Here is a 23,800-nt window from a genome sequence, read left to right on the forward strand (position 1 = left end):
TATAAGGTAAAATACTTGGGCGGTATCCGTGTTGTAACTAAAGTGACTTTATAATTTAAGGTAAGCAAAATATTCAATCAACTACTTGATAATATTTATCCGGGAAATGAGAAAACTGATAGTAATTTAATAACAAAAGGATAAAATATCTTTATTATTTGGATGAATAATCAGGAAGGGTAGCAAGGTACTTCTTAATATTGGGGCGTTGCTCAAAAGCTCCAACAAATTCTTGGAGGTTAGGAGAGCCGTCCAAACGATGAAGAGCCAAATCGTCATCAAGGAGATGGTAAACCAAAAAGTCAGGATAAGTTATCTGATGACATAAAGTAATTAGAAGTTGTTAAATTTTATATTATGCATCTAATTTTACTTTTTCACCAAGAATATAGGGACCACCATGTTTGGCATAGGACTGTTCAAACAAGTTAATGTATCTAGGTGTAACAATATTCTTGTGATTTTCTTTCTTCTCCTTTGGTGGCATACTTGAGTTAAAACTAATCACTTTTATGATCATTCCATTTACTTACATCATTACCGATGAAGGCATTTTTCAAGCATTCAAACCATTCATTGGTGATTTCGGCAACATAAGCCAAGTATTGATCTTCCTCAGCATTTGATCCGTGATACTTATTACCCAACTTGACAGAGATGTATTGCATGATTGGGACAGTTTTACCAAACTTCTTGCCTCCAACCTCAATATAAGGGAGAGTGGGAGAGAGAAAGCCTTCTTCAATAAGTTGGGCTTTCTTGGCCGACCAGTTTTCATCTCTACTCAAACGAACATACTCATTATCTAAACCTGCGTCTTCAAGCAACAATTTGACATTTTCACCACGAGCGCGGGTGACTATTCGTATTACTTATCAGTAAGCCGGAAAGAAACCTAGAATAAATATATAAAATACCTTTGTCGCCAACAATAAAGTAGTAAAGAGTGATTTTTTCCATTGCTATAAACTGATGCTTGAATAAAGTAATAATGATAAAATTTGACAAAACATGTTGTCTTATTTATACATTTTGAAAAAATCAAAAGACATACCGGAAGTTGAAACTATTTATAATATAAAAAATGCAAATGTAACTCTTTATTCAAATCCGAATACACAACAGAAGAAAACCGCAGTAATATATTTGGTTGTAATACTACTGAACCCGAACAAATCTCAATACAGTGTAACAAATAGAATAAATTTTTACACAAATATGCAATCGTTCACCGCAGTAGTAGTTTGATTATTCATCAAATCGAGATCTTTATGTACTTCTTTTACATAGTAAATGGTATTCATAAAAACAGAAAATATTATTTGCTTGCTGATTTAGGTAAGATTGGTAACTACTGTCTCTAAATTTATGCTCTGTCCCACACCATCGGAATCTCCTTAAATATTCGACATAAGACGTAACGCTGTCATTGACGACAGTCCCTAAATTTTAACATCTTGTACTTCGAGAAACTTTAGCCTTAAGTGTTATTAGCATTAGTTTGAAAGTACCTACTTACAACCCAAGAATTTTTAGATTTAAGGCAGTAAAATAGAGGAGCTACCCCCAAACAAAAGGAGCAGTATTTGATGGTTATCTTGATTTTATTTCAGAGACGTTGTTCATTATGAACAAATTTCCAAATATGAACGGTTTCTAGCTAATTATGAATAATGACCCGATCCATTCATTGAGTGAAGTAAATGGCCAGATGATAGAAATAAGGAGCAAAGACTATGTACGTATTTTTTGTGAAGAAAACTTTTTAAAAAGACACTGCTACATTTTTATAGATTTACAAAAGCACAATACTTTACATGATACTCGGCCAAGTTTCACAAACAGCTTGGCATTCAACCTAAACCAGTTTCGTTAATTTGCCATTTACTTGTAGCAGTTTTATTACAGATTATTATGGTAGGTTCCACCAATTTCCATCAGGACCTCCATATTTATAGCTAGCATGGTGCCAGAAAAAGTCTTGACACAGTTACAAAATTAGGCATTAGAATTGTATGGGAATTAGTGTTACGCTATTGATAAATTTACCCGAGAAGTCGTTTTCTTTAACGATATATATATATATATATATATAAGTTAGCCGTATGAAGAGATAAGCCAGTTTGAAATAAGTACATGTTTATAACAAGGGTTGCATTTTTCTATTCACACGTAAGTCACGACAAGACCTTTTAACATTACCTTGTAAATATCCATCTATTATAAAAATTCCGCAGCAAGATCTCAGCAAGATGTTCAATAGAACAAGTTGTTGGTTATTGTCTTCAAGCATTCAAAAATTAAGAGTCAAGATAATTCCCTTGCCAAAATATGTCATATTACTTTGCAACAATATTTTAAAACGGCTGTGATTTACTTTCTTATGTGGTGTTATGTAATTATTGAGCCGGTCGTTCTTATATTATTCTAACAACGCCAGATCTAGCCGTAAAAAAACAGGGCAATAGAAATAAATATGATAAATAACAAATGTTTCTTCAATGCATAAACAAAATAATTCAGAATAGATGCAAGTGCAATAGAAAAAAATTTGAGGATTTGTACGATATGTAATGAGGGCCAAGTCATAAATAATTTAGATACAGCACAGCTGATTGAAATGCTATAAATAGGAATAAAAGTGTTCTGGCAATACGATGTCAGTGCCGCCCTTCTTATTTCTTCCAAAAGAAACAATTGTAACAGTAACATAAAAGCTCAGATCGTGATTAAAGAAGAGTCATATATTACGAACGAGAATTTAAAAGCATGTAAATAAGAAGTACATTAGAAGTTTATATTATTATAACAAACTTTTGTGAAAAGGATCTTTATAAAGCAAGACAGTATCCATTTAAAGAAGGTTAAAACTATGAAAGAGGTACTACACATTAATCTTATCATTCAATTGTTTTCACAGATAGAAGATGGGAAAAATGACGCTTTTTTTAGGAGGGGACTGCATGTGCATTAACTCAAGGATACATTCTTGTTGGAGCAACGATTTTACTGTTGGCGCCTGTGTCATTTTATAAAAGCAGGTATTGTCTCATACTAATCACGTAGGTGACATATGTAAGTCAAATACGTGTCTAATTCTATAGTTTATCTTTGCATATTTTTTACAAGATAAGGGATAGGCTTCAAAATAAATTATGAAACTGATACAACTCTATTGTTCGTAGATTAAAAAACGTTGTACGACAGCCTTTCTTGAGCCAAATTTCCTTGTCCGGTTGAGGTTTTGTAAAGCATTTTATTTTTTCCTAATACTTTTTTCTGGAAATAGTGTACATACAAAAAAAAACCAAGAATAGAGATTAAAACATGGAAGCTGATGGACCTTCAGGTATGTTTAAGAAGTTTTCAAATATAAAACCAAAGTTGTTGAGTATCTTTTTGGGAATAGGTTTTCGTAATGCACCTGTGACCAAATTCTTGGTACCTATTGTAGGTGGTTGTTCTGCTCTGGCGGCCGTACTTAATGCTAAACCTCACATGGTAATTCAACTCTCTCAACTAACCATGGATGGTCAAGTAAGTAATGAGGTATTTAGAGAAAATATTGGACTGACTTGAACAATTTAGTTCTGGAGATTATTTACCTCGCATTGGGCTTTTGGAAGCATCGGAACATCCGTAGTAGGCACTTGGTTAATTTATAAAATGAAAATTGTGGAAAGACGTTACGGAAGCTCCAAATATGCAGTAAAGTATTCAAATCTAATTTGAAAATTTGTGTGTGTGTTATTTACCAAAAAAAAAAAAAAAAAAAAAAAAAGGCTCTAGTGTTTATTTCATTTGTCGCGTCTACATTGCTTCAAACAGGTGCTTTAGTCTCAGGACTTGGATTTATCAAATCCATTGCGAGTGGACCGTAAGTTGGTTCTGATCAATTGGAGAGTATTAAGTGACTAATGAAGACATACTAGTTATGCTATACTATTCTCGATCATGTATCAGTTCCAAAAGATTGTGCCTGCCAGTCATCAGACAAGTATGTTGGGTTTGAAAATCACCGACAAGACCTACGTGTACTTGGCTGCAGCTCAGGTAAAAAAATAATAATAATAATAAAAATAGGAGGGAGAGGAGAAGTGAGCAAGGAAAAGGAGAGAAGGTATTGAAATTTGAATTCAGTTATTCTTGTCTAGTTCTAGTGCGTCTATTATACCTTGTGTGTGTGGTATTGTTGTAGGAGCTATCTATGATCAGACACGAGCCAAGACATGGCGTTTCCCTCAATGGATACAAAGATTTGGCCGCAATTATCTATCACCCCTATTGACAAGTAAAAGTAAAAAGAAGCCTAGTAGACAACCCACCACTGCCAACGTGCGACCAAGAAGTGCACCCGCACCTCCTATTGACGAGGGTGATATTGACATCATGTTGGGCATGTTCCCCAATTATACAAGACAGGATATTAAAAATGCTTTAATCAAATCCAAATCGGATTTGAATCGTGCAGCAGAAATTCTATTGACAACAGAACCAAGTGCTAGTGGTAGTCAATAAAAAAAAAATTATTCTCTTTATTAGTATTATTTAAGCAATTTTGCCTTCATCATGTGTGAAAGAGAAACTCGAGCCAAGTTTATTTGGATTGGCAGCCACAAGGGGCCTTTGTGAAGGTGGTTGGAATGTAAAGATGTTGCGAGCAGGAGGTGCATTAGCCTCGGGGCGGCGAACAGCTTGACGTACTTGATCTTTTGGATCCACAGGACCAAAAATTCTGCCTGGCACTAAACCGTATGAGTTAGTAAGTGATGTCTTGGCTAGTCTATAAAGAACTTACCAAATTGATTCTTGTCTTGTTCCTGTTGAGTCTAATAGTAAACAAATAAAAGATGAGCAAGTGTGAATGAGAATATGATATGCATATCTTAACTACCTTTTGATGATCCAAATCTACTGGTTGATCATTTAGCCCTGTTAGTGGAACAGTGTTGGGAGAACGCAGCACTTCGATTTGCTCTTGACCGACTACAGGCCATTTGACTTTAGAAGAAATGACTTGTAATTGTTTCAAGACGCAAGCCTGATCCCAAAGATAACGAATGGATTGAATTTTATGATTTTTATCAAAACTGACCGAGGCAGTCTAATCAGGAATTTTAGTGTAAGTATATAAAAAATGACAGAAGAGATTATGCTTACGACTGGAAATTTAATGGTTGAATTCATCTAATTAAAAAAAAAGAGGGGATGAGCCAATAAGAAAAGAGGGAGAAATTTGTGATTTATTGCCATGCTGATGATTACCAAATATCGATCTTCGAGATGAGGCACTAACCATTTACATTCCCCACTGTGAAAATGAATGGACCAGATGACTTCTTCAATTAATTGATGTGATCCAACGACGGTATTGTAAACGGTTTCTTGTACAGGGTTTACTTTTTCGGAAAACTGCGAATTTAAAAAGAATTTACGGATCTGTGCGTTGCCGCGAACACCTACGCAGGTAGGTACATACATGACGACTGCATCCTCCGAGTACAACTCGGTAGAAGTGCGTTTGGTCTTGAAAGAAGCCCATGTTTGCTCGATAGGTGACACTGAAGATAACATTTTAATTTTAAAATAAAAAGAAAAAGGAAAAAGGAAAAAGAGGGAGGGTCCAATTTAATTATATTGTACTTTATTAAGCCTGTGTTACAACGGCAAGTCAATTGTTGGAAGACCCCTCCTATTATTATTATTTTGGTGCCCGAAAGTTTTCGCTGACATTATAAAAAGGGAGTGATATTATGGTTGAGCAGCATGATTTACCTTTGTTCTCCTGCTTATAATGTATGTCCTAATGGCAAAAAACACACACAATTACGAATAATGAGCCAGAATGTATTTATCTTGCCAATGAAGAACCATCTTTTTCCGATTGTTGCGTTAATAAAAGGCTTATTGTCTTTTTATGCTGCTTGAACAAGTATAATTGAAAGCTAATACACGGAAGAAAGGTATGGAGATACTAATTGAACAAAAAAGTTAGAATTCACGACGCCGGAGTTTATGCTGTATTGTCGAGATGCTAATTGTACTACGGATGCCGGCTTTACTGCTCTTTTTAGCACCTGTCATCAGGGCTAACGATAGATGGGTTTCGCTTGCAAGAGGAATAAGGTTAATATTTATTTTTCTACCATTGGCATCACTCAAACATCATGTTTGATGAAAAAAGATAACAATCATATGTCTTCATTATTTATATTGATGCAAATAACAAATAGAGTTCTTTAATTGAAAAAAGAGAATTGGGGAGGTGAGAAAAGTTCAATAATGTAGAGAGTAAGAGAGTCAATGATATTGACAAGGCCTGTCCCCCTAATTTTATTTTTATTTTATTAAATGACAATAAGGAGGGTGGCGTGTCTTATAGGGAGTGCTTATGAGTGTGATGTACATGCTGGACAGTAGCGTTCATAGGGCCTTTTTGTGTCGACTGTTTGCCGTAATGATGGGAGAGGGCACTATTTGACTTGTTAATATTAGAGGCTGTAAAATAAATAGATAAAAAAAAAAAAAAATGTTTGTAGTACCTCATTGTTGTGTTGATATTGCTGTGCAGTAGATAGTGACATTGTTTTTTGCATTCTTGGTCTTCCGGTCGAAGATTCTGACGAGGAACGTGAAACGATAGAATTTGGAGGAGCGTGTTTCTTTTTTTTTGGTAGGATAGGCAAAGTGGCATTCTGCACAGTGATCTCACGTTGACCAGGACTCCGACGTAACAATTTTGGCTTTTCGGTGGTATTGAATGAAGAAGCCCTGTTACGAGTAACACGTGAAGGACCCAAGACGGGAGAGAAGTCCATCTTTCTTGAGGGTTGAATAAAGATGTGAGGTGTTGGGGAATTCATGGGTGAATAATAGTGACCACTTGATCTCTTATTCGGTGAAGATGGTTCCGAAATACCGCCATGATGATTGGTACTACTGTTACCTTTTGTGCATTGATCAGTTTTAGTTTTATTTGGTAAATCATAATCATCACGATAAGTATCAGTAGAAGATCGATAATTATCTTCCTCATCATCACTACGCAACATGCCTCGCATCTGATTTTGATTCTGACTCTGACTCTGGTGCTGCTTTTGTTCTACTTCCACTTGACGGTACTCCATGCGTCGTGGTGATGGTGCTATCACTCCAGCCATCTCACGCTCCACATTCAATAAACGCGCAATGTTATCCAGTAGCAACAGCATAATTAGTAATATCCATCGCAATGCATTTCTTATCACGGATCGGATTGTCATAAACACTCGCTGGAACGGTGAAGAGGTTCTGGTATCACGTATAGGCGGCAATGTAGATAGAATCTGAACAACATACGCTTGGATCTGAAGTAAACAGATTGTTGTAATCGATGGAGTGCGAAGATTAGTTTGCTGAGTTTCTTCAAATAGATCCTGTCGCACTTTATCATACAAATGCATGTTATTATGTGATTGTTTCAACATCTCTTTAAAAAATAAAAATAAAAAAGCTAAGAAGAAGAAGAAGAATAGAATCCAAGAAAAAAAAAAAAAGGCTTGTATTTGTACTTCCTAAAATGATTAAAAAGGGATAGGAAGAGGGGGGAGGAGGAGTAGGGGTGGGAAATCATCGTTTTGTTTACATGCTGTTATAATGATTGCAGCTTATTTATTATATAATATATCCATCTGGGGTATAAATCATTTCTGTATTTTACAGAGAACCATTTCACGTTCTTCTCTCAAGGTTTCAAGTTGTTGCTTCAACTTTTGAATATCCTCTTCGCTCACCACTTGAGTCACTTTGGCGTCGTTTCTTTCTCTCAATTCGGTGCCAATAAAATAGCCCACTGGTAATGTTATCAGTGCAAGCGCTGGGTAAATGTTGTTCTTGAGGGCAGAAAGCATAATGACCTTAATGTTCAATTAAAAAAGAAGAAAGAGAGATGCATGCTAAGAAGCAAAAGAAAAAAAAAAGGTTCGACGTCACTCGAATCGGGGGCTGGAGCAATATTGTCCCCCCGCCCTATCGCAATAGCTGAAAGATGGGCACCCCTCACAATTTTTTTTCGCTTTTTTTATTATCCTCACATTAACACTTTTTTAATAATGGCTTCAAAGATCATTGGTTGTGCTCAAAGCACTCTCGGCAAACTCTGTGGTAATTGGCTTGCATTAGACTTTTGACGAATAGTTAAACATTATAACTAACACAGATAATTGACAGCTCTTCAAAAGCCTGTCGTTTTCAACGCCAAGGTTGCAGCTGAAGTTGCCAAGCAAGTGTATGTCAAGGAAGGTATGGCTTTCCCCACCGGTGCCCAATTCGCCGAAGCCCAAAAGACTCTCCAACAATCCTTAAAGCTCAACCAACTCAAGAACTTGACCTTCACTGACGTTGCAAAGGGTGGTGTCGTCCTTGCCGAAATCTATACCTTCTTCCTTATTGGTGAAATCGTCGGTCGTAGAAACTTGATTGGTTACAATGTTAAGTCTGAAGAAACCCATGATCATTAAATTATACATATACAACTACTGTTCGAATACAACACATCAACCCCATTATTAAAGAGTTCAATTTTGTCTATATGTTATGTTTGCAAAGGATTGTTATATATGTTAAAAAAAAGGCACGAGGATTTGTTTGTTATTTATACAGTGGTTTATTAAATTCTAAATATCTTGGACTATTTTTTCTTTTTTCTTTATTTTTTGCCCTTCTTTCCACCAGCCTTTGGTGCTCTCATCTTTGTAATTCGAGTTGGTTGTGAGGATTTCTTGGCTGCTCTGGCAGCAAACTTTTGTCCACGACCATCATCTTCAGCATCACTATCTTCCATGGCCTGCATACGTCTTCTCTTTTGACGACTCATACCATCATATTTACCACGCTTCTCTTGAGGCTTTGCAGGTTCGGTAGGTTTGGTATCTTTTGCTCCGGATTTGTTCTTGATGGCCTCAGAAGAGTTACGCTTTTCGGTCTCGGTTTGGAACCAAGTTCTGGCAGGTCGAGCATAGATCTCGGCACCATGATGAAGCATATTCTCACTCTTTTTAAGTTGCATCTCGGCATTTCTAATAGCACGCTCTTGCTTTTCTTCAGCTAAAACTTCCTTGATTTGAGGCCCTAAACTTTCGACTTTTTGCTTATATCTTTGAACAACTTCGTGATTAACCACGCGATTTTTGACTTGTGCACCAACTGAAGACTTGATGGCCATCTTTAACATTTTACGATCGGATTCACCAACCAAGGTGACTGAACGACCATTACGACCAGCACGAGCAGTACGACCAACACGATGAAGATATTGGGCAAATTGTGTAGGCATGTTGTAATTGATGACGGTTTCAATACCCTTAATATCGAGACCTCTCGCAGCTAAATCGGTAGCAAGCAAATAATCCACTTCGTTATCTCTGAATCTTTCCAAGGCTTCCAAACGTTGTTCCTGAGTAAGATTACCATGTAATTCAGCAGCAGAGAGTCCCATCAAACCAAACAAAATCTTCATTTGATGAGCAGCAGCCTTTGATCTGAAAAACACAATGACCTTTTCCTTGAAAGTCTTTCTACATAAAGCCAATAAAACAGCAGCACGATCGGATTCACGCGTTTGACGAATACGGACAAACTCTTGAATAAGACGAGAAGCGGCTTGATTGCTAGGATCGACAAACAAACGAACAGGGTTATTTAAGGACATACGAACCAATTGATCCACGTTATCTGTCATGGTGGCAGAGAAAAGCATGGTTTGTCTTCCTCTGGGACAAGCCTTGATAATCTCACCCAATTCATCAGCAAAACCATCTTCGAGCATACGATCAGCTTCATCCATCACTAAAATTTCACAAGCATCAAGATGGAAACCAGAAGAGTTACGCACATGATCAATCAAACGACCGGGAGTAGCAACAACCACATCAGGCTTTAACTTTAATTCTTGTTCTTGGGTCTTTACACTTAAACCACCAACACAGAGAGCAAATGTGATATCGGTATAATTTGCCAACTTGACGGCGACACTGTGAACCTGAGCAGCCAATTCACGCGTAGGACAGAGAATGAGGACACGAGTAGAGGGGGTTTGTCTGGGTCTGTATAAAAGACGTTCCAAAATAGGTACAATGAAGGCAGCAGTTTTACCAGAACCTGTCACGGCACCACCACAAATATCCTTACCCATAAGAGAAATAGGAATAGTACGGGATTGAATGTCAGTAGGCTTTACAAAGCCAACGTTAGACAAACCCTTGAGAATAGGACGAGAGAGGTTCATGGAGGCAAAAGATTGATGTTCCTTTTTATCCTCCTCTTCTTCATCAGCGAAATATTCCTTCTTACGCTATAATAATAATAACAGGACATGTTAGTTTTTTTTCCTCCTTTGAAATAATCAGAAATGGGCACACTTGCCTGCTTCTCAGCTTCATCTTCGACAACTTCTTCATCGCTGCCTTGTTGAATATCCTCAGCTTCACCGTCTGTAAGATCTTCTTCGGTATCACTGTCTGAATCCTCTTCATCCTCTTCTTCGATTTGTTCGATTCTTTCAGCACCAGCGCCGAAACCGTCAAGAGCTAAATCTTCGTCGTTCTCAGCAGTCTTTTCTTCCTCTTCCTCCTCGTCATCATCTGAAGCGGCACCGACAAATTCAGAGGTCTCATCCTCTGCCTCCTCTTCCTCTTCTTGTTCGACTTCGACTACTTTAGACTTCTTCTTCTTATCTTTATTTTCTTGTCTCTTTTTGGCGATAATATCATCAATTGAAGTTCTATCGGCATCACCCTTAATGATAAATACGAGTCAGCGAAAAAGACATGGTAATATTGAAATTTTTATATTTTTTACCTGTTTGCCCTTTAACATACCACGAGCAGCAGTAAAATCCCAATCTTTAGGCTTGGCGCCACTTCCACCGTCCATGGAGAAAGTGAATTGGTCATCAAAAGCGCTATCTTTTTCAGCCTTCTTCTTCTTTTCGACGTCGGCCTTAATGGTAGCTTGGAGACCTTGTCTCTTTTCACGGTTAGCGAGTTTTCTCATCTTTTTAGCCTCTTTTTTGTCCATGGGCTTCTTGACAACGGGCTTATCCTCTTCAATTTCCTCCATGGGTTCATCGACTACAATATCTTGATCGTCCTCGATCGTCATTACAAAATCATCGTTCTTTCCCATTTTTTCTAAAGTTGAAGCTAGTAGATCTATAAAAGTTACAAAAAAAAATAAAGGTATCCCTTTTTTTTCTTTTTTCTAAAAAAAAAAAAGTTCAAATGAAAACCGTCACATTCAACGTCACGTTATGGGCCTCTTTGACAGCTGTCATGGCAACCCCATACTTGGGATCATGAAAGACCTTCAATTCAATTCATTTTCATGTTAGACTTATCTATTTAATGACTTGAATTAATGTGGAGCGGGTTTCAATCAGACATTTAACTGTTTAAGCCAATTTCAGAGCCATCTGCCCCCTAAGAGTATAATGTTTATGCTAGCACTCATAAGTAAAAGGGTGGAAGATGAATTAAGAAAGAACAGTGGGGTGGTTTGGTTTTTGGAACTTTGCTTTCCAAAATATGTTGACTGTGAATGACCTTTTAAAATTGAAACATGCATTGTATCTTCTCGGCTCATGGATAGGTTTAAGTCACAAAGTAGTAAAAGACGCCAAAATTAGCTGCTTCTCTGCCAGAACATTTTGCAACTTTTGTACTAAAAACGCTTATTGCCATTTAGTGTTGACAATAATTTATGCAATTTGCGTTATCCCCATATTTGTTTTTCTGAGCAGATAATTGGATGTTAATCTTGGTAGAAGAAAAGATAGGTTTGCTTGACCCTCACCCCCCCTCCCCCACCCCGCCCTCCAAGAAAATTTATAGAAAGCTACAGCGTCCAAACTAAAAAAACTAACTCTGTTTATGTTTTTCATGACTAAGGCTGTCGTAGCTGTTTGCTGAAAACTATTTCATAGCCTTAGGATATATATGTCTATCTCCATATTAGATTTCCTATCCAACATATAGAACTACCATGGAAACTCACATTTTTTAGAATGGGGCGGGAGGTTCTGTAGGGTTATCATTAGCAGTGTGGCTGCCGATTTCGGTTAAGATAAGTTACACATGAAGCACATAATTGATGCATGAGAGCTTTTTTTTTCTTGTCTACAAAGGTTTTATGATGAATCGATATCTGCATCCCTATCTTAAAAAAATCATCAGTAACAAAAACGTTATTTTAATCTCTTATACAGGCACATCATCCATAATTATTACAAAAGGACCGATAATGGATGCACCACCCTCAAGTGATGGCGCAAAAAAAAAAAAAAAAAAAAAAAAAAAAAAAAAAAAAAAAAAAAAAAAAAAAAAAAAACTTATAGTGGCTGTACTCTAATGTCCATCAGATTTAACATGTCTAGAAATCAAACCTTATTGACAGTGACACGTGCTTGATACAGGAGACATATCGCCTATTTTTGGGGCCAGGTTAACGTCGATTGCAGTTAACACTAGTCAATATGTTGCTCGTCGCTCTAATTTTGATAAGTCGGTCTCTATCAATTCTAAAATCGTTGAAACCATCAACGCTGCTCTTATTATTGATGCCACTACTAATGGTTTATACGCTTTCAATAAAAGTCGATTTAGTGAGGTTTCTTGTCCTACTAACACGACTGTCAATTTCAAAGCAAGTTTTATTTTCTTTTTTTTAAAAAATAGATTGTAAAAGACAAGTAAATACTAATTTGTACATTAGGTTATGAAGAATCCATCTTTTTTGAGGGCGGTCAAAATTTCAAGGAACTGGATAGATATAAAAATTCAAGCAGCCTTTAAGCTTAAATTCTACAAGCATAAGGAATCTCGTTAAATAAACTTCTTTTTTTGTCTAGTTCTCGTCTGCCGTGTTTTTTATACATGGTTTCAGTAGGCAGAAGGGAGCTCCCAGTAATGTACTTCTGTCTATAATTTACATGACTCATATGAAAAGCAATCAAAGAAGTTGACAATACATGATTGTTACATAGACCCATTATTGGCTGTGGCTCACCTCATCCTGGTTTAGACTTGTTACACAAACACATGATAATTTGCATGAACGCCTAGAAAAACACTTTTTGCGCAGCAAAAAATGTATGCTGTCATTTAAAAGTGATGCCACCTTTCTTCTTTGTAAATATCTTTGTACATGATTTATACTACTATGGAATCAAATGTACTGGGATATATCTGATATGAATTATGCTCCGTTTATAAACTTTTTTTTAGTTACAGATAATATTTTCAGAGGTTGTAACAGACACTGAAAAAATCATAATAATAGGCAAATATTCCCAGATGCTTATCTAAGTACGTCATGCACGTCAGTAGTAGGATTTGTCATGTATAGAATACGATTCGGAAGTGTTAATATATATATAAAGTGTGGAACCTGCAAAGATCATCGTTTCAGACTAATAAGAGAGAGAAAAATCAATCTTTACTAATTCCATCAAATAAAGCAGTTCCAATTTTCTCCATTTAATAGATGACTTTAATAACGACAACAAACACTGTCTCTTTAAAAAATGATATATTACATGACATTTAGGGAGAACAGATGAACCCAAAAATAAAAAATTAACTGTCAGATTATTACTGTTTACTGTTTTTCACATTTACATTCCCGCCACTTTGTTTTTTCGTCTTCTTTCCCCCTCTTTTCCTTCTTAAAAACAATTGTTGGTGTCACTATGAGTGTATTTTCACATTTGCATGTTGGGGGAAAGCCCTCTTCACAAAGCGAGCCTCCGTTTTTTCAACCGTGGGAGCTGCCTGATAACTTCTCTCTAAACTATGACTGTATAAGTCTTTCTACCAAGAAACAAGGTTTGTTATATTCATCTTTATACATATGCATGTATTTGTTTATTTAAAAACCCTTTCATTAGATACCTTAATGGAGTCAAAAGCCTTCAAATCCGATTATCCAACAAGACATATTGCCTTGTTCTCTATTAACCTCTTGACCATAAGCCACGGAGAGTTACTCGAGCTACTGATGGTAAATATATTTTTGCTTTTCCTATCATTTTGATTCTTGACTAAAAATTATTTTCTCAAGTCTTGCGGGGAGATCAGAACTCTTTACCCTTTTTTTATAGAAGGGGTTACAATAATCTCTTATTATAAATATACTGATGCCTTAAAAGCCTTGTCTATAATCAAAGACAGCTTTAGCCTTTCATATAAGGCTTGCTTTGTAAAACCTTGTTTGGTAAATAAGCCATTAAATAATAAGATTTTTTTGGTGATCGATTCACAAAAGGCGCTTAAAGATGCAAGATTACTAAATATTGAGGTACGCGTAAAAAAAAAAAAAAAAAAAAAAAAAAATTAAAACGCGCTTTTTTGACAAACGACGAATAGGAGCTCGCGTCTCAAATTGGTACAATTCACTCTTTCTCGGAAGCTTGTGCATCGAGCAACGTACAACTGGTGAATCTTGAATACGACGATGAGCGTAAAACAGAAAAATTGTTTGCGCGTCTTAATGGTGTGTCAATTGAGGTTAGTTTTTATAGTCTTCTAAAAAAGGCATGGATAAATTGTTCTTACCGGTCGTATAATAGGGCACAACTATTAAAGTTCTTCAAGCAAATAACAATCTGTTTGATTGTACATGCAATGAGGATGTTTTATCAAAGTTAAAAGAGCCTCCCACTTGTAATAAGAAGCCAATGAACTGGAGTATTATGTCTGCTCTCAATCTTTCGGAGAACCATACGTATTTCTCTACAGATCCATTTAGTGCTTCTCCTTTGTCTGTTGAAGACCCTCTGGTTTCAGACCATTTCTCTTCGTCTAGCTCCAATTGCACCCGCAAAAATTCCAGCTCCAAGACTTATCTCTCTCGCTCAGATTCCCCCTCATCCCCAGAGGTCTCTGATAAGACTACCGGTCTCTTTAAAGAAGAATCTAACTCTTCAAACCCACCTTTATCTTGTTCGGCTGCGATTTCTGACGTAATTTTATCTAAACCCGATGAGAAGTCTCCAAAAGCTACTATTAACGTCGATGGCGCCTTGACTTCAAAAATCAAATCCACAGCAAATACTGTATTGGATTCACCAAATGATCCCACTACCAAGGACAAGAAAGGGTCATCTGGATCAACAGGTTACAAGAAGAACAAATCTTACTCGTCTGTTGTAAGTGCGGGTGTAAAAACAAAGGCAAAGCCTTCATCGCCTTTAGTTCCTTTAGCTCCTTCAGCTCCATCAGCTCCATCAGCTCCTTCCGCTCCTGGTAAGGCTTCATATGAACTTGATATTAATAAGGTGATTACAAAGCAAGACACCCGAACAACATTCATGATCCGCAACATTCCCAATAAATACACCCAGGTAAGAAATAATTTGGATATAAAATACGTACGAAAGCCGCATACCAATAATTTTTTCTTGTATAGGAAATGATCATGAATTTGATTAATGAAACCCACAAAAACACATATGATTTCTTTTATCTCCGAATGGACTTTAAAAACAAATGTAATGTGGGGTACGCTTTTATTAACTTCCTTGAAGCAAAGTAAGTATCTCGTACAGAAGCATATATGCATACATCCTATTCACATATTTTTTTTAATCATCCGCAGGAGTGTAATAAGCTTGCATCAGGAGCGTGGGGGCAAGAGATGGTAATAACAAACTATAAAAGAGACAAAAAAAAGAGACGCTTCTTCTCACTATTTTTTTTATAGGAGCAAATTCAATTCAGATAAGCGTTTTCAATTATCATACGCTGAAATTCAAGGAAAGAAAGCTCTAATTAAAAAGTTCCAGAACTCTCAAGTAATGGAACAAGAGCCTAATTATCAGCCTAAATTGTTTTATTCTTCTGGCTCTTCGAAAGGAAAAGAGCAGCCTTTCCCGAGACCAACGGGGGATGGTCATAAGGCTAAGTCTCAAACTCGACGGCGTTGAAAAAATTACTTTTTCTTGTTCTTTTCTCTTTTTCCCGTTTCTTTGGGGTTTGTTTCTTTCTTGTTTTTTTTAAAAAAATTTGTTTTGGCATATTTGTCTTTTGCCTTTTGTTTTCTTTTTCTTTTTTTTTTTTGCATAAAAAAAAAATCAAAAATCAAAATTTTTATTAAAAATAAACAATAGTTTTTATGTACATGGCATACAATTCTGGTTATTTGTTAAATGGAAAAGTTGTCAGCTTTATAGGCTCATAAAAAACAGCCAAACTAAAGGATTTCTTTTAAGCTTCTTCTTTTATTTAATGAGACAGCAACTTTATTATATGATTAGGAATCTGCAATTTGGTAATACGCTCCTGTATCAAGACTCTTTGATCGCTATTCCATACAGATCTAATCTGTAATTGATCCTTTAATATGGCAGACTTGTGTTGCATTGCCTTGATTTTTCTTTCAAATTGATAGAATAAGACCTCTGCCCTTTCTAAAGTGGGTTCCAACGGAATATTGTCGGACAATCCGATAAAAAACTATTAAAAAAAATGGTTTAGTCTTTATAGGGCAAAGCTCAGATAGAATATGTATTACCTGTAACATTTCATCCAGTTCATTGATTTCCGTCAACATGGTATGTCGGTGTGTATCAATGACGGCTAATGCGATAAAGATGATGAACTGATCGGATAAATGATTGGTCCAAAGAACTTCCCAAAGACGAATGACTTGATCCCAAGCAAACTCTCTTTTAAACCAAACAAGAAACCAACGAAAGCAAAAGAACATTTCATGTGCTTGTATTTTTTCTAAATGTTGATACAAGGTTGGATCCATAAACCGGATCAGATCCTTCAAGGTATTGAGTAAACCGTGCATGCCTGTTTGATCCACATAAAAATTGCCTTGCACACGATCCATAAAGGAACAAAAACCCCAAAAGGCCATAGCTTCATCTCCCATGGCCACAAACAAGGGTGCCAAAATATCCGACATACCTTGCACATAACCCAGATCGATGTTATAAAAGTTGTAAGTGACCAAGATATCCTTCATGATTTCCAAGTTAGCATTGGTGCCTACACACATGGCAGGATCCGGGTTCGGTAAATCCTCTCCTTCAAAGGCCTCCTGTTCTCTATCCGTTCGATGTACATCTTTGTCAATACGATGTTTTTCATCCTTAAATTCGGTGGTGTCACGAATTTCAGTATCATCAAACCAAGTAGCCTTGATAGCATAATACGACTCCTTTTGACTACGTCGTATCGCTTCTCGTTCATCAAACGTCGAATGCCAAGTATAAATCCCTAACAAAAATTTCCATGCTTCAATACGAATATCTGAATCCAAACCACCGGAAAAGACAATCTGTCGTACATGGTCTACGGGTACATTTAATCGTCCTTCATCATCAAATAACAAAATCCATTCTTCGGGTGAAACGGGACTTCGTCGTGTGTGAATTGGGGTGGGCCCAGAGAGTTCTGGCATGCCTAGTAAAAGTCCATCGGTATCATCCATAAGATAATATTCAGGTTCGGACTTATTTCCCCATCGTGCTATATAATGTGATGCCATCTGGTATTCATTCACTGTCCTGCTTCGACTGAATGCTTGCATGGATAAGGCAATGGGTTGAGTGAGTGCTTGAGCTGCGTCTTTGGAATACTGGGTAATCTTTGCTAAACGTTCCAATAAAGTCCATCTTGCATTATGAATAGCTTTGGTCACTGGATCTTCTTCCTTGGAAATGGCTGCTTTGGTCACTGGATCCTTTTCTTTCACAACAGCAGCTTTAGGTACTGGTGAAGAAACTGTATCATTTTTTACCAAATGAACATATTGTGTATCTGAAGGTCTAAAAAAAGGGTGAGGGTCAAATCAGCTGATAAGCTATTATTATTTTCTCGTTCTTACCTTAATGGAATAAAAGCGTTCAAGACATCAATGATATCATACCCAGGCCAAGCATTGATATCTGACTGCAAATCATTGACGGTGGTGGTTGAGAACCAAATAGGTTTCAGGACATCACCGGACTTGGATGTGATGACGATGGATCCCTGTGCATGGATAGAAGGCGGACAGATATAGAGCGAGTGAATATGACTTAAACCGATGATCATTGTCTCCCCTTGACCTAAATTGAGCCCGATAGATGGAAATCCATGTTCGGAGGCTACATCACCATCTAACTGTAAAAAGAGGTCGATATCTTTAGGGTCTATTAAGTACTCGGGTATCCAGGCCACGTTCACTTGTACATTTTCCTATTGTCCTTTATTAGTACATGTGGGTCTTTTATTGATATATTTGTGTATTTATTTACCATCGACTTAGAAAAGACTGCAAAAAAGCCATGGATACTATCGTCAGCCATAGGATTGGTGGATTTGAGATAAAAGCCGGACTTTGCGTAAATTAGACGTACACTATTTGCAGGTTCCTGAGGAATTGCTTGAGGCTGATATACAACAGCAGCAGGAGTGGCAGCAACAGGGACAGGTGGTACAGAGGACTGCTGGTAAGCGGTCGGCACGGGAGGTAAAACAGGTGCCGCCGGTGATGCCAAAAGTGGCACGGGATCAAGTTGATATTCGTTGGGATCATAACTAGGATACACTGAACTAAACGAAGATTCACTGGACCAGTTGGTTTGTGCTAGAAAGGGATTGTAGTTGGACTAATAAAGAGGCAAAAAAAAAAAGAGAGGATTTAGTCTATACGTTTTTATGCAATGGGAAAGGACATTACCCGCTGTTGAAACTGTTGTCGTCTTTTGCTTTGTTCGGCTAGATCGTCATGTTGATGAGGAGGTTTCGGAGGTAGCTGTGGTGAAGGAGTTTGTGGTTGTGGCGAGTAGGGCTGAGGTGAATAGTGTTGCGGTGAGTGGTTTTGTGGTGCATATGGTTGCTGTGGATACGGCTGCTGTGAATAAGGTTGTTGCGGATATGGCTGCTGTGAATACGGTTGCTGAGTATGAGGTTGTGGATACGACGGTTGTCTGTTATAGCTTGACTCTGTCATGGGTATATTGTTATGATTAGGACCTCCACCCATTGTTATTATTATTATTATTTAAAGTATTTAAGAGAATAAAAAAGAAAAAAGGGGTTTTTTTGATAAATTTATAAGACGAGACAGGCCAAGTAATTTTATGCGAAATAAAAAAAACTTGGCAAAAAAAAAAAAAAAAAAAAAATGAAAGTCAACCTTGGCTCTTTTAAGTGTTTTTATTTTTATTTTAATAACTCCTTAACAATGTTGCTGACAGTCTTACGATCAGCTGTTGCAGCGTCATATTTCCAAGCCTTCATGACTTTGCCCATATCCTTGGCTGATGTGGCACCCACTTCACCAATCAATGCGATCAACTCTTCCTTGATGAGCTCGGGCGACATTTGCTCGGGTAAATAAGCTTGTAATAAATCCAACTCTTGTTTTTCCTGTTGTGCTAATTCGGGACGTCCTCCTGCTTCATACTGGTTGACAGAATCTTGACGACGCTTAATGGCCTTTTGAAGAACAGACATGAGGGCTTCTTCCTCAGGTGTTCCCTCTGTGAAATTAGCACTCTTTGTGTAGTATGTAAAGTCGCTTAAGAGCCCCTTGACTACGTTTAAGTTGGGTTGCTTCTTTTCTTTCATGAAGGTTTTACGGTCATTCTTAAGTCTGGCCAACAAGGGCTCTAGAGACGAGTGTGTGAGACTCCCGTAAATTAAACGCGTGTGTGTTTGTGGGCTTACCTGTGACAACGACGCCACTTGTGTAATATCTGGAGGCAGTAAAGGCCAAAGGTTTAAAGCGTGCGAGAAACATATTTGTATGTGTGAAAGAGTTTTTTTTTTAAAAATAAATAGTGCAGGGTTATGTGTCAAAGTCGGAGTAATGCACAAATTTCTTTTTTTTATTGGGGAGGGAAATTAGGTTCTTCTGTTTCGGTATTTGTGACGAAACCTCCGTCAGGATTTTCCATTGTAGGACCTGTCAATGGAGTTCCCAAAAATTGTGAGCCATCTACATTATCAACATTGTGAAAATCCAAAATTTCAGAATACATCATGACCTTCCATGTGTCAATAGGTAAATCCGCTTCGTTAAATGACCAATCAAACTTCTCGGGTGCGACAGGCTCGTCAGTAGGATCATGATATGGTGCAAGATAAGGATGTGCTAAGGCTTCTTCAGCATTGATACGTTTACGAGGATCAAATGTCAACATCTTTTCCAATAAATCGATTGCTTGGGGGTCTTGGCCAACAAATCTCTCAGAGAAGGGAATAGGGCTACGTTGAGGCAAGTTCTTTACGAAACGAAGTGTCTGTGTTTGCTTGTATTAGTGACCCGTCCAACTATATACTCTCTTCCTCTCTTCCTCTCTCTCTCCCTCTATCTATCTCCCCTATGCACACTTACATTCTCACTGCAGATGGTGGATACTAAATCGTCGTTGGGAGTGCCAAGAAGCTCGGTGATGATGGAGAACTGATGGACGTCTATAAGTTGCGCATGAGTCTCCAATTACACAAAAATACATATAAACACTTACGATCTTTGCCAGGGAATAATGGCTTTCCTTCAAGCATTTCAGCAAAGATACAGCCAGTACTCCAGATATCCACTGCAACATCATACTTTTGCCAGGTCAACATGATTTCGGGAGCACGATAATATCTGGTGGAGACATAACCTGTCATTTGAGGATCCTGAATACGAGCAAGACCGAAATCACAAATCTTGAGGTCACAGTTTTCATTAATCAAAATGTTGCTTGGTTTCTGTATTTAGTGTGGTTAGTGAAAACAATAACATAACAAATACAGAAATAAAAAAGCTTACAAGATCACGATGAATAACACCAGCGGAGTGAACATATTTTAATCCTCTCAAGATTTGGTATAAAAAGTATTGGATGAATTGCTTTTCCAAGGGACGTGATTGTAATAATCGGTGAAGATCTGTACCCAATAACTCTGTGACAAAGTAACTAATTTAAGGAATGAATGAGCGATTTTTTTTTTTTTTTTTTTTTTTTTTTTTGAATAAAATTAAGAGCCTTACATATCTTCCAAAGGTGAAATGAAAATATCACTCAAGCTGATAATCTAGCGCGGAAATGAGGAGTTTATATACATATTCACACACACACAAATACAGACCCACTTACGTTTTCATGACGAAGAGCTTTTAATAACTTTAATTCACGATAAGTACGCTTTGCCAAGACGGGTGCTGAAAAAGGTTTCATAATCTTTTTAATAGCGACATTCATGCCTGTTAATTGATCCTTGGACGAACTTTTTGAGTGCAAACAAAAGTAAGAGAAGGGTTAATAATGTCACGTATTAAAGCCTTATTGTTTCTTACCAGACAAGACCGAAAGCACCCATACCAACAGGTTGCAAGTCCACATATCTAAATCGTTCGAAACGTGTTTAGAATATAAAAGAGAGTGAGGTATTTTAAACGCTTTCTTCATTACCTGGTGGTGACTTCAAAAACTGTACCGAAAATAGAAAGCTTTACAAACTCTGCCATCTTGTTTTTTAAATAATACAAAAAAAAAAAAAGTTGTGGGAGAGAGAAAAGAAGGAAATAGAAGATTTAAGCCGCACACCCACCCAAAAAAATAAGGCACAAAAAAAAAAGGTCTTTTGGTCCAGGCGCTACACTGACTTTCAAGTTTTTCTTTCTTTTTTTCTTTTTCTTTTAACATTGAATGTATTGCTCATTTTACTGCTGTTATTTATTACGCTCTTTACAAGAAGGACAGGGCAATAAGACTTACGTAGGGTCGACGCCTGAACCCATAAAACGTTTACGACAACACAATGGCGAGATCACACAAGGCGCCTATCGAACCCGTAAGCTACGACCTTGGTAAGGGAGGATATGCGTTTAGAAAAGCAAAGTTAACGTAAATGTTTGATAGGGAGCATGTGATGATTGTCTATGGCTTCCCTAGTCGAACGGAAGCACTACAATTCGAATGGGCCTGGCAAAAACCGCAGCAAAGCCGACATGTCAAGGCACTGGCAGACACCAATCCGTACAAAATCAGATATACCCAATGCACCAAAAATAAGGCCAACCATCCTCTCACCAAGATCAAAGTGGCTCAATTGCTATTAAATTCAAAGCCGTTTTGTCAGTTACCTCTTAAGCTCCGATTTGTCCTACCATCTATGCAAGACATCTTTCTTCAGGTCGATCTGCCCAAGCATATGCAATCGTCTGTAGGGCCTATTCGAGACCTTATTCAACAACATAAGCAGCATGGTATACACACGCATCTTTTTTTTCTATTGTTAATGCGCATAGTACTAATCTACCTTAGTATAGAAGAAGACATTCTAACGAAGTTTCAACTACCAGACAAGGATCCACTGTCTTGTTATCTCTGTCGAGAATCAATTGAAAAGGTTTGTTCTATTTATTTTTAAAAACACATCATGCTCCTTACTAAAATCTATGTAGGATGATGCCCTCGATTATGTAAGCTGTGACGATTGTGACGAAATGAAGAGCCATGTGGCTTGCTTCCAAGCAATATTAGAAACAACAGAACAAGGCTACTGTCCCGAGTGCTCTAAACTGCATGTATGGGGGGATCTAATACAAGCGTCTAAATTACGAGAGAAATTTGTGCAAGACGGTATTTCGTACTCGACCGAAGATGATTCTGATTCTTCAGTCATTAATTTGACGACCGTGTAAGCCACCACTAATTATATGATGCGTGTGTGACATAAAGATTGTGAACATATACACCCAACAAAAATTATTTCAAGACCAATAAAAACTAAAATCCCGTTCTTTGTCTCCGACTGAAATGCCTTCTTTTGCGTCACCCCAGTGAATAGTAATCTCGGATCCAATACTTTTGTTGAACTTTACAAAGGTAGAGAAGCTGATAGCAAAAGGTCACTAGCTTAGATAAAGAGGAGAAATATCTCGGAAAGATGAAAAAGAATGATAAAAGAGAATTACAATGGTTGCAATAATAGATGAATATCAACAAGAATATTTATAACAAGCGCCAAGCCGTAAATCACCAATGTCATCATCTCAGAGTTTAATTGGATCATTTCAGCTCTAAGTGTTGTCAAGATAAATATGCCACCTTAAGAACTACCCAACGACTATGAATTGAAACGAGAATCCAATGATAATACCAAAATGATCAGACAACAATAAGGTTGATAGTCCCGCTTAATTTTTAATACAATGATTCTTATTGGTAAGAGTTTAAACTTTTTTTTTATCAGTTACGCAGAGAGGTGACATCTTTCTACACAGCACAGTGTAGTATCAGTTCATTAAAATTATGTGGCCTTTTTATTTATTAATTTCACCAACTATAATTATCAAAAAATCTCCTGCTTCTGTCGCCCAGGAACGTCTAGACATACCGGTTAGAAGGATAGCCCCGGAAGGACACTGGTATACCGCCTTGGAAAGCACAAGGTAACTACCATAAGTGGGGGGAAATGGAAATGACTTTTCCTTTCCATGGCCTTCCTTGGTTTATCGTGACTTCAGCACATTCTTTTATATCGCCATGCCACTTAACATAATTCTTGTAAATATTAAGATATCATGCATGTATCCGATTCCTTGCTATTTTTTATTGTTGTGAAAAGCACCTAGATTAATTTACGTAATTTGCAATCTACACAATCGTATGGAATGAGCTTCTTGCATGAATTTATTCATTGTGTAACATCCCCAGTCATAAGTAAATCATTCAAAGAGCTCTTTCCAATAAGCATTTATCTGGCCGTAACTCTTAAAAACGTAAATGTCTGAACTTGTGGGTTTACATATATATATAGGGTTTCATGAT

The 23,800-nt window shown here is 37.2% G+C and overlaps 11 protein-coding genes across 11 annotated transcripts; 4 read left to right on the forward strand and 7 right to left on the reverse strand.

Annotated features, from left to right (window-relative positions):
* Positions 1-125: 125 nt before the first annotated feature.
* EV154DRAFT_493559 (glutathione S-transferase) lies at positions 126-1,004 on the reverse strand. Its single transcript, XM_051599819.1, has 4 exons — positions 918-1,004; positions 534-859; positions 374-475; positions 126-316 (listed from the first exon to the last, which is right to left on the reverse strand). The coding sequence occupies exons 1-4, from the start codon at positions 958-960 to the stop codon at positions 155-157; spliced, it is 633 nt and encodes a 210-aa protein (XP_051462536.1). The 5' UTR covers positions 961-1,004; the 3' UTR covers positions 126-154.
* A 2,241-nt stretch (positions 1,005-3,245) lies between these two features.
* On the forward strand, positions 3,246-4,556 carry EV154DRAFT_493565 (uncharacterized protein). Its single transcript, XM_051599820.1, has 6 exons — positions 3,246-3,349; positions 3,410-3,537; positions 3,589-3,708; positions 3,783-3,877; positions 3,933-4,053; positions 4,141-4,556. Exons 1-6 carry the CDS (start codon positions 3,328-3,330, stop codon positions 4,516-4,518), a joined length of 864 nt encoding a protein of 287 aa, XP_051462537.1. The 5' UTR covers positions 3,246-3,327; the 3' UTR covers positions 4,519-4,556.
* On the reverse strand, positions 4,549-5,581 carry EV154DRAFT_547781 (uncharacterized protein; the record flags this gene model as incomplete). The annotated part of the gene is made up of 5 exons (XM_051604775.1): positions 5,266-5,581; positions 5,161-5,187; positions 4,895-5,104; positions 4,799-4,829; positions 4,549-4,745 (listed from the first exon to the last, which is right to left on the reverse strand). The coding sequence occupies exons 1-5, from the start codon at positions 5,572-5,574 to the stop codon at positions 4,549-4,551; spliced, it is 774 nt and encodes a 257-aa protein (XP_051462538.1). The 5' UTR covers positions 5,575-5,581.
* A 632-nt stretch (positions 5,582-6,213) lies between these two features.
* EV154DRAFT_493569 (uncharacterized protein) lies at positions 6,214-7,931 on the reverse strand. The gene is made up of 2 exons (XM_051599821.1): positions 6,543-7,931; positions 6,214-6,473 (listed from the first exon to the last, which is right to left on the reverse strand). The coding sequence occupies exons 1-2, from the start codon at positions 7,464-7,466 to the stop codon at positions 6,390-6,392; spliced, it is 1,008 nt and encodes a 335-aa protein (XP_051462539.1). The 5' UTR covers positions 7,467-7,931; the 3' UTR covers positions 6,214-6,389.
* On the forward strand, positions 7,932-8,672 carry EV154DRAFT_493570 (mitochondrial ATP synthase g subunit-domain-containing protein; the record flags this gene model as incomplete). Its single annotated transcript, XM_051599822.1, has 2 exons — positions 7,932-8,142; positions 8,209-8,672. 2 exons carry the CDS (start codon positions 7,932-7,934, stop codon positions 8,496-8,498), a joined length of 501 nt encoding a protein of 166 aa, XP_051462540.1. The 3' UTR covers positions 8,499-8,672.
* An 11-nt stretch (positions 8,673-8,683) lies between these two features.
* On the reverse strand, positions 8,684-11,191 carry EV154DRAFT_456867 (P-loop containing nucleoside triphosphate hydrolase protein; the record flags this gene model as incomplete). Its single annotated transcript, XM_051597383.1, has 3 exons — positions 10,837-11,191; positions 10,402-10,773; positions 8,684-10,330 (listed from the first exon to the last, which is right to left on the reverse strand). Exons 1-3 carry the CDS (start codon positions 11,161-11,163, stop codon positions 8,687-8,689), a joined length of 2,343 nt encoding a protein of 780 aa, XP_051462541.1. The 5' UTR covers positions 11,164-11,191.
* A 2,738-nt stretch (positions 11,192-13,929) lies between these two features.
* On the forward strand, positions 13,930-15,958 carry EV154DRAFT_598733 (RNA recognition motif 2-domain-containing protein; the record flags this gene model as incomplete). Its single annotated transcript, XM_051607066.1, has 7 exons — positions 13,930-14,034; positions 14,257-14,331; positions 14,400-14,540; positions 14,603-15,376; positions 15,442-15,563; positions 15,631-15,672; positions 15,736-15,958. The coding sequence occupies 7 exons, from the start codon at positions 13,930-13,932 to the stop codon at positions 15,956-15,958; spliced, it is 1,482 nt and encodes a 493-aa protein (XP_051462542.1).
* Positions 15,959-16,256: 298 nt separating this feature from the next.
* On the reverse strand, positions 16,257-18,385 carry EV154DRAFT_412289 (rab-GTPase-TBC domain-containing protein; the record flags this gene model as incomplete). The annotated part of the gene is made up of 5 exons (XM_051595507.1): positions 16,257-16,487; positions 16,546-17,697; positions 17,743-17,812; positions 17,872-18,224; positions 18,284-18,385. Coding segments are annotated over 5 exons (1,908 nt in total), but the record flags the coding sequence as incomplete, so codon positions are not given.
* Positions 18,386-19,193: 808 nt separating this feature from the next.
* Positions 19,194-19,773, reverse strand: EV154DRAFT_535874 (Yqey-like protein-domain-containing protein; the record flags this gene model as incomplete). Its single annotated transcript, XM_051604098.1, has 2 exons — positions 19,194-19,642; positions 19,701-19,773. 2 exons carry the CDS (start codon positions 19,771-19,773, stop codon positions 19,194-19,196), a joined length of 522 nt encoding a protein of 173 aa, XP_051462544.1.
* On the reverse strand, positions 19,713-21,492 carry EV154DRAFT_592105 (mitogen-activated protein kinase HOG1; the record flags this gene model as incomplete). The annotated part of the gene is made up of 8 exons (XM_051606910.1): positions 19,713-20,275; positions 20,371-20,450; positions 20,504-20,732; positions 20,794-20,941; positions 21,016-21,059; positions 21,122-21,251; positions 21,322-21,369; positions 21,437-21,492. The coding sequence occupies 8 exons, from the start codon at positions 21,490-21,492 to the stop codon at positions 19,862-19,864; spliced, it is 1,149 nt and encodes a 382-aa protein (XP_051462545.1). The 3' UTR covers positions 19,713-19,861.
* Positions 21,493-21,667: 175 nt separating this feature from the next.
* Positions 21,668-23,019, forward strand: EV154DRAFT_281211 (uncharacterized protein). Its single transcript, XM_051594754.1, has 4 exons — positions 21,668-21,834; positions 21,887-22,233; positions 22,297-22,376; positions 22,432-23,019. The coding sequence occupies exons 1-4, from the start codon at positions 21,674-21,676 to the stop codon at positions 22,669-22,671; spliced, it is 828 nt and encodes a 275-aa protein (XP_051462546.1). The 5' UTR covers positions 21,668-21,673; the 3' UTR covers positions 22,672-23,019.
* Positions 23,020-23,800: the final 781 nt, after the last annotated feature.

Source organism: Mucor mucedo, assembly GCF_025094135.1.
Source record: "Mucor mucedo strain NRRL 3635 chromosome Unknown EV154scaffold_7, whole genome shotgun sequence".
Lineage (NCBI taxonomy): Eukaryota > Fungi > Mucoromycota > Mucoromycetes > Mucorales > Mucoraceae > Mucor > Mucor mucedo.

Excerpts from the sequence above, each read along its gene's own strand:
- EV154DRAFT_493559 (XM_051599819.1), bottom strand. The coding sequence starts at position 960 with ATGGAAAAAATCACTCTTTACTACTTTATTGTTGGCGACAAAG. Across the intron at positions 860-917 it reads CTTTATTGTTGGCGACAAAG|TCACCCGCGCTCGTGGTGAA; the intron begins GTATTTTATATA and ends TAATACGAATAG. Across the intron at positions 317-373 it reads CCTATATTCTTGGTGAAAAA|ATAACTTATCCTGACTTTTT; the intron begins GTAAAATTAGAT and ends TTATGTCATCAG.
- EV154DRAFT_493565 (XM_051599820.1), top strand. The coding sequence starts at position 3,328 with ATGGAAGCTGATGGACCTTCAG. Across the intron at positions 3,538-3,588 it reads AACTAACCATGGATGGTCAA|TTCTGGAGATTATTTACCTC; the intron begins GTAAGTAATGAG and ends TGAACAATTTAG. Across the intron at positions 3,709-3,782 it reads ACGGAAGCTCCAAATATGCA|GCTCTAGTGTTTATTTCATT; the intron begins GTAAAGTATTCA and ends AAAAAAAAAAAG.
- EV154DRAFT_493569 (XM_051599821.1), bottom strand. The coding sequence starts at position 7,466 with ATGTTGAAACAATCACATAATAACATGCATTTGTATGATAAAGTGCGA. Across the intron at positions 6,474-6,542 it reads AATATCAACACAACAATGAG|TGCCCTCTCCCATCATTACG; the intron begins GTACTACAAACA and ends CAAGTCAAATAG.
- EV154DRAFT_281211 (XM_051594754.1), top strand. The coding sequence starts at position 21,674 with ATGTATTGCTCATTTTACTGCTGTTATTTATTACGCTCTTTACAAGAA. Across the intron at positions 22,234-22,296 it reads TCAACAACATAAGCAGCATG|AAGAAGACATTCTAACGAAG; the intron begins GTATACACACGC and ends ACCTTAGTATAG. Across the intron at positions 22,377-22,431 it reads GTCGAGAATCAATTGAAAAG|GATGATGCCCTCGATTATGT; the intron begins GTTTGTTCTATT and ends AAATCTATGTAG.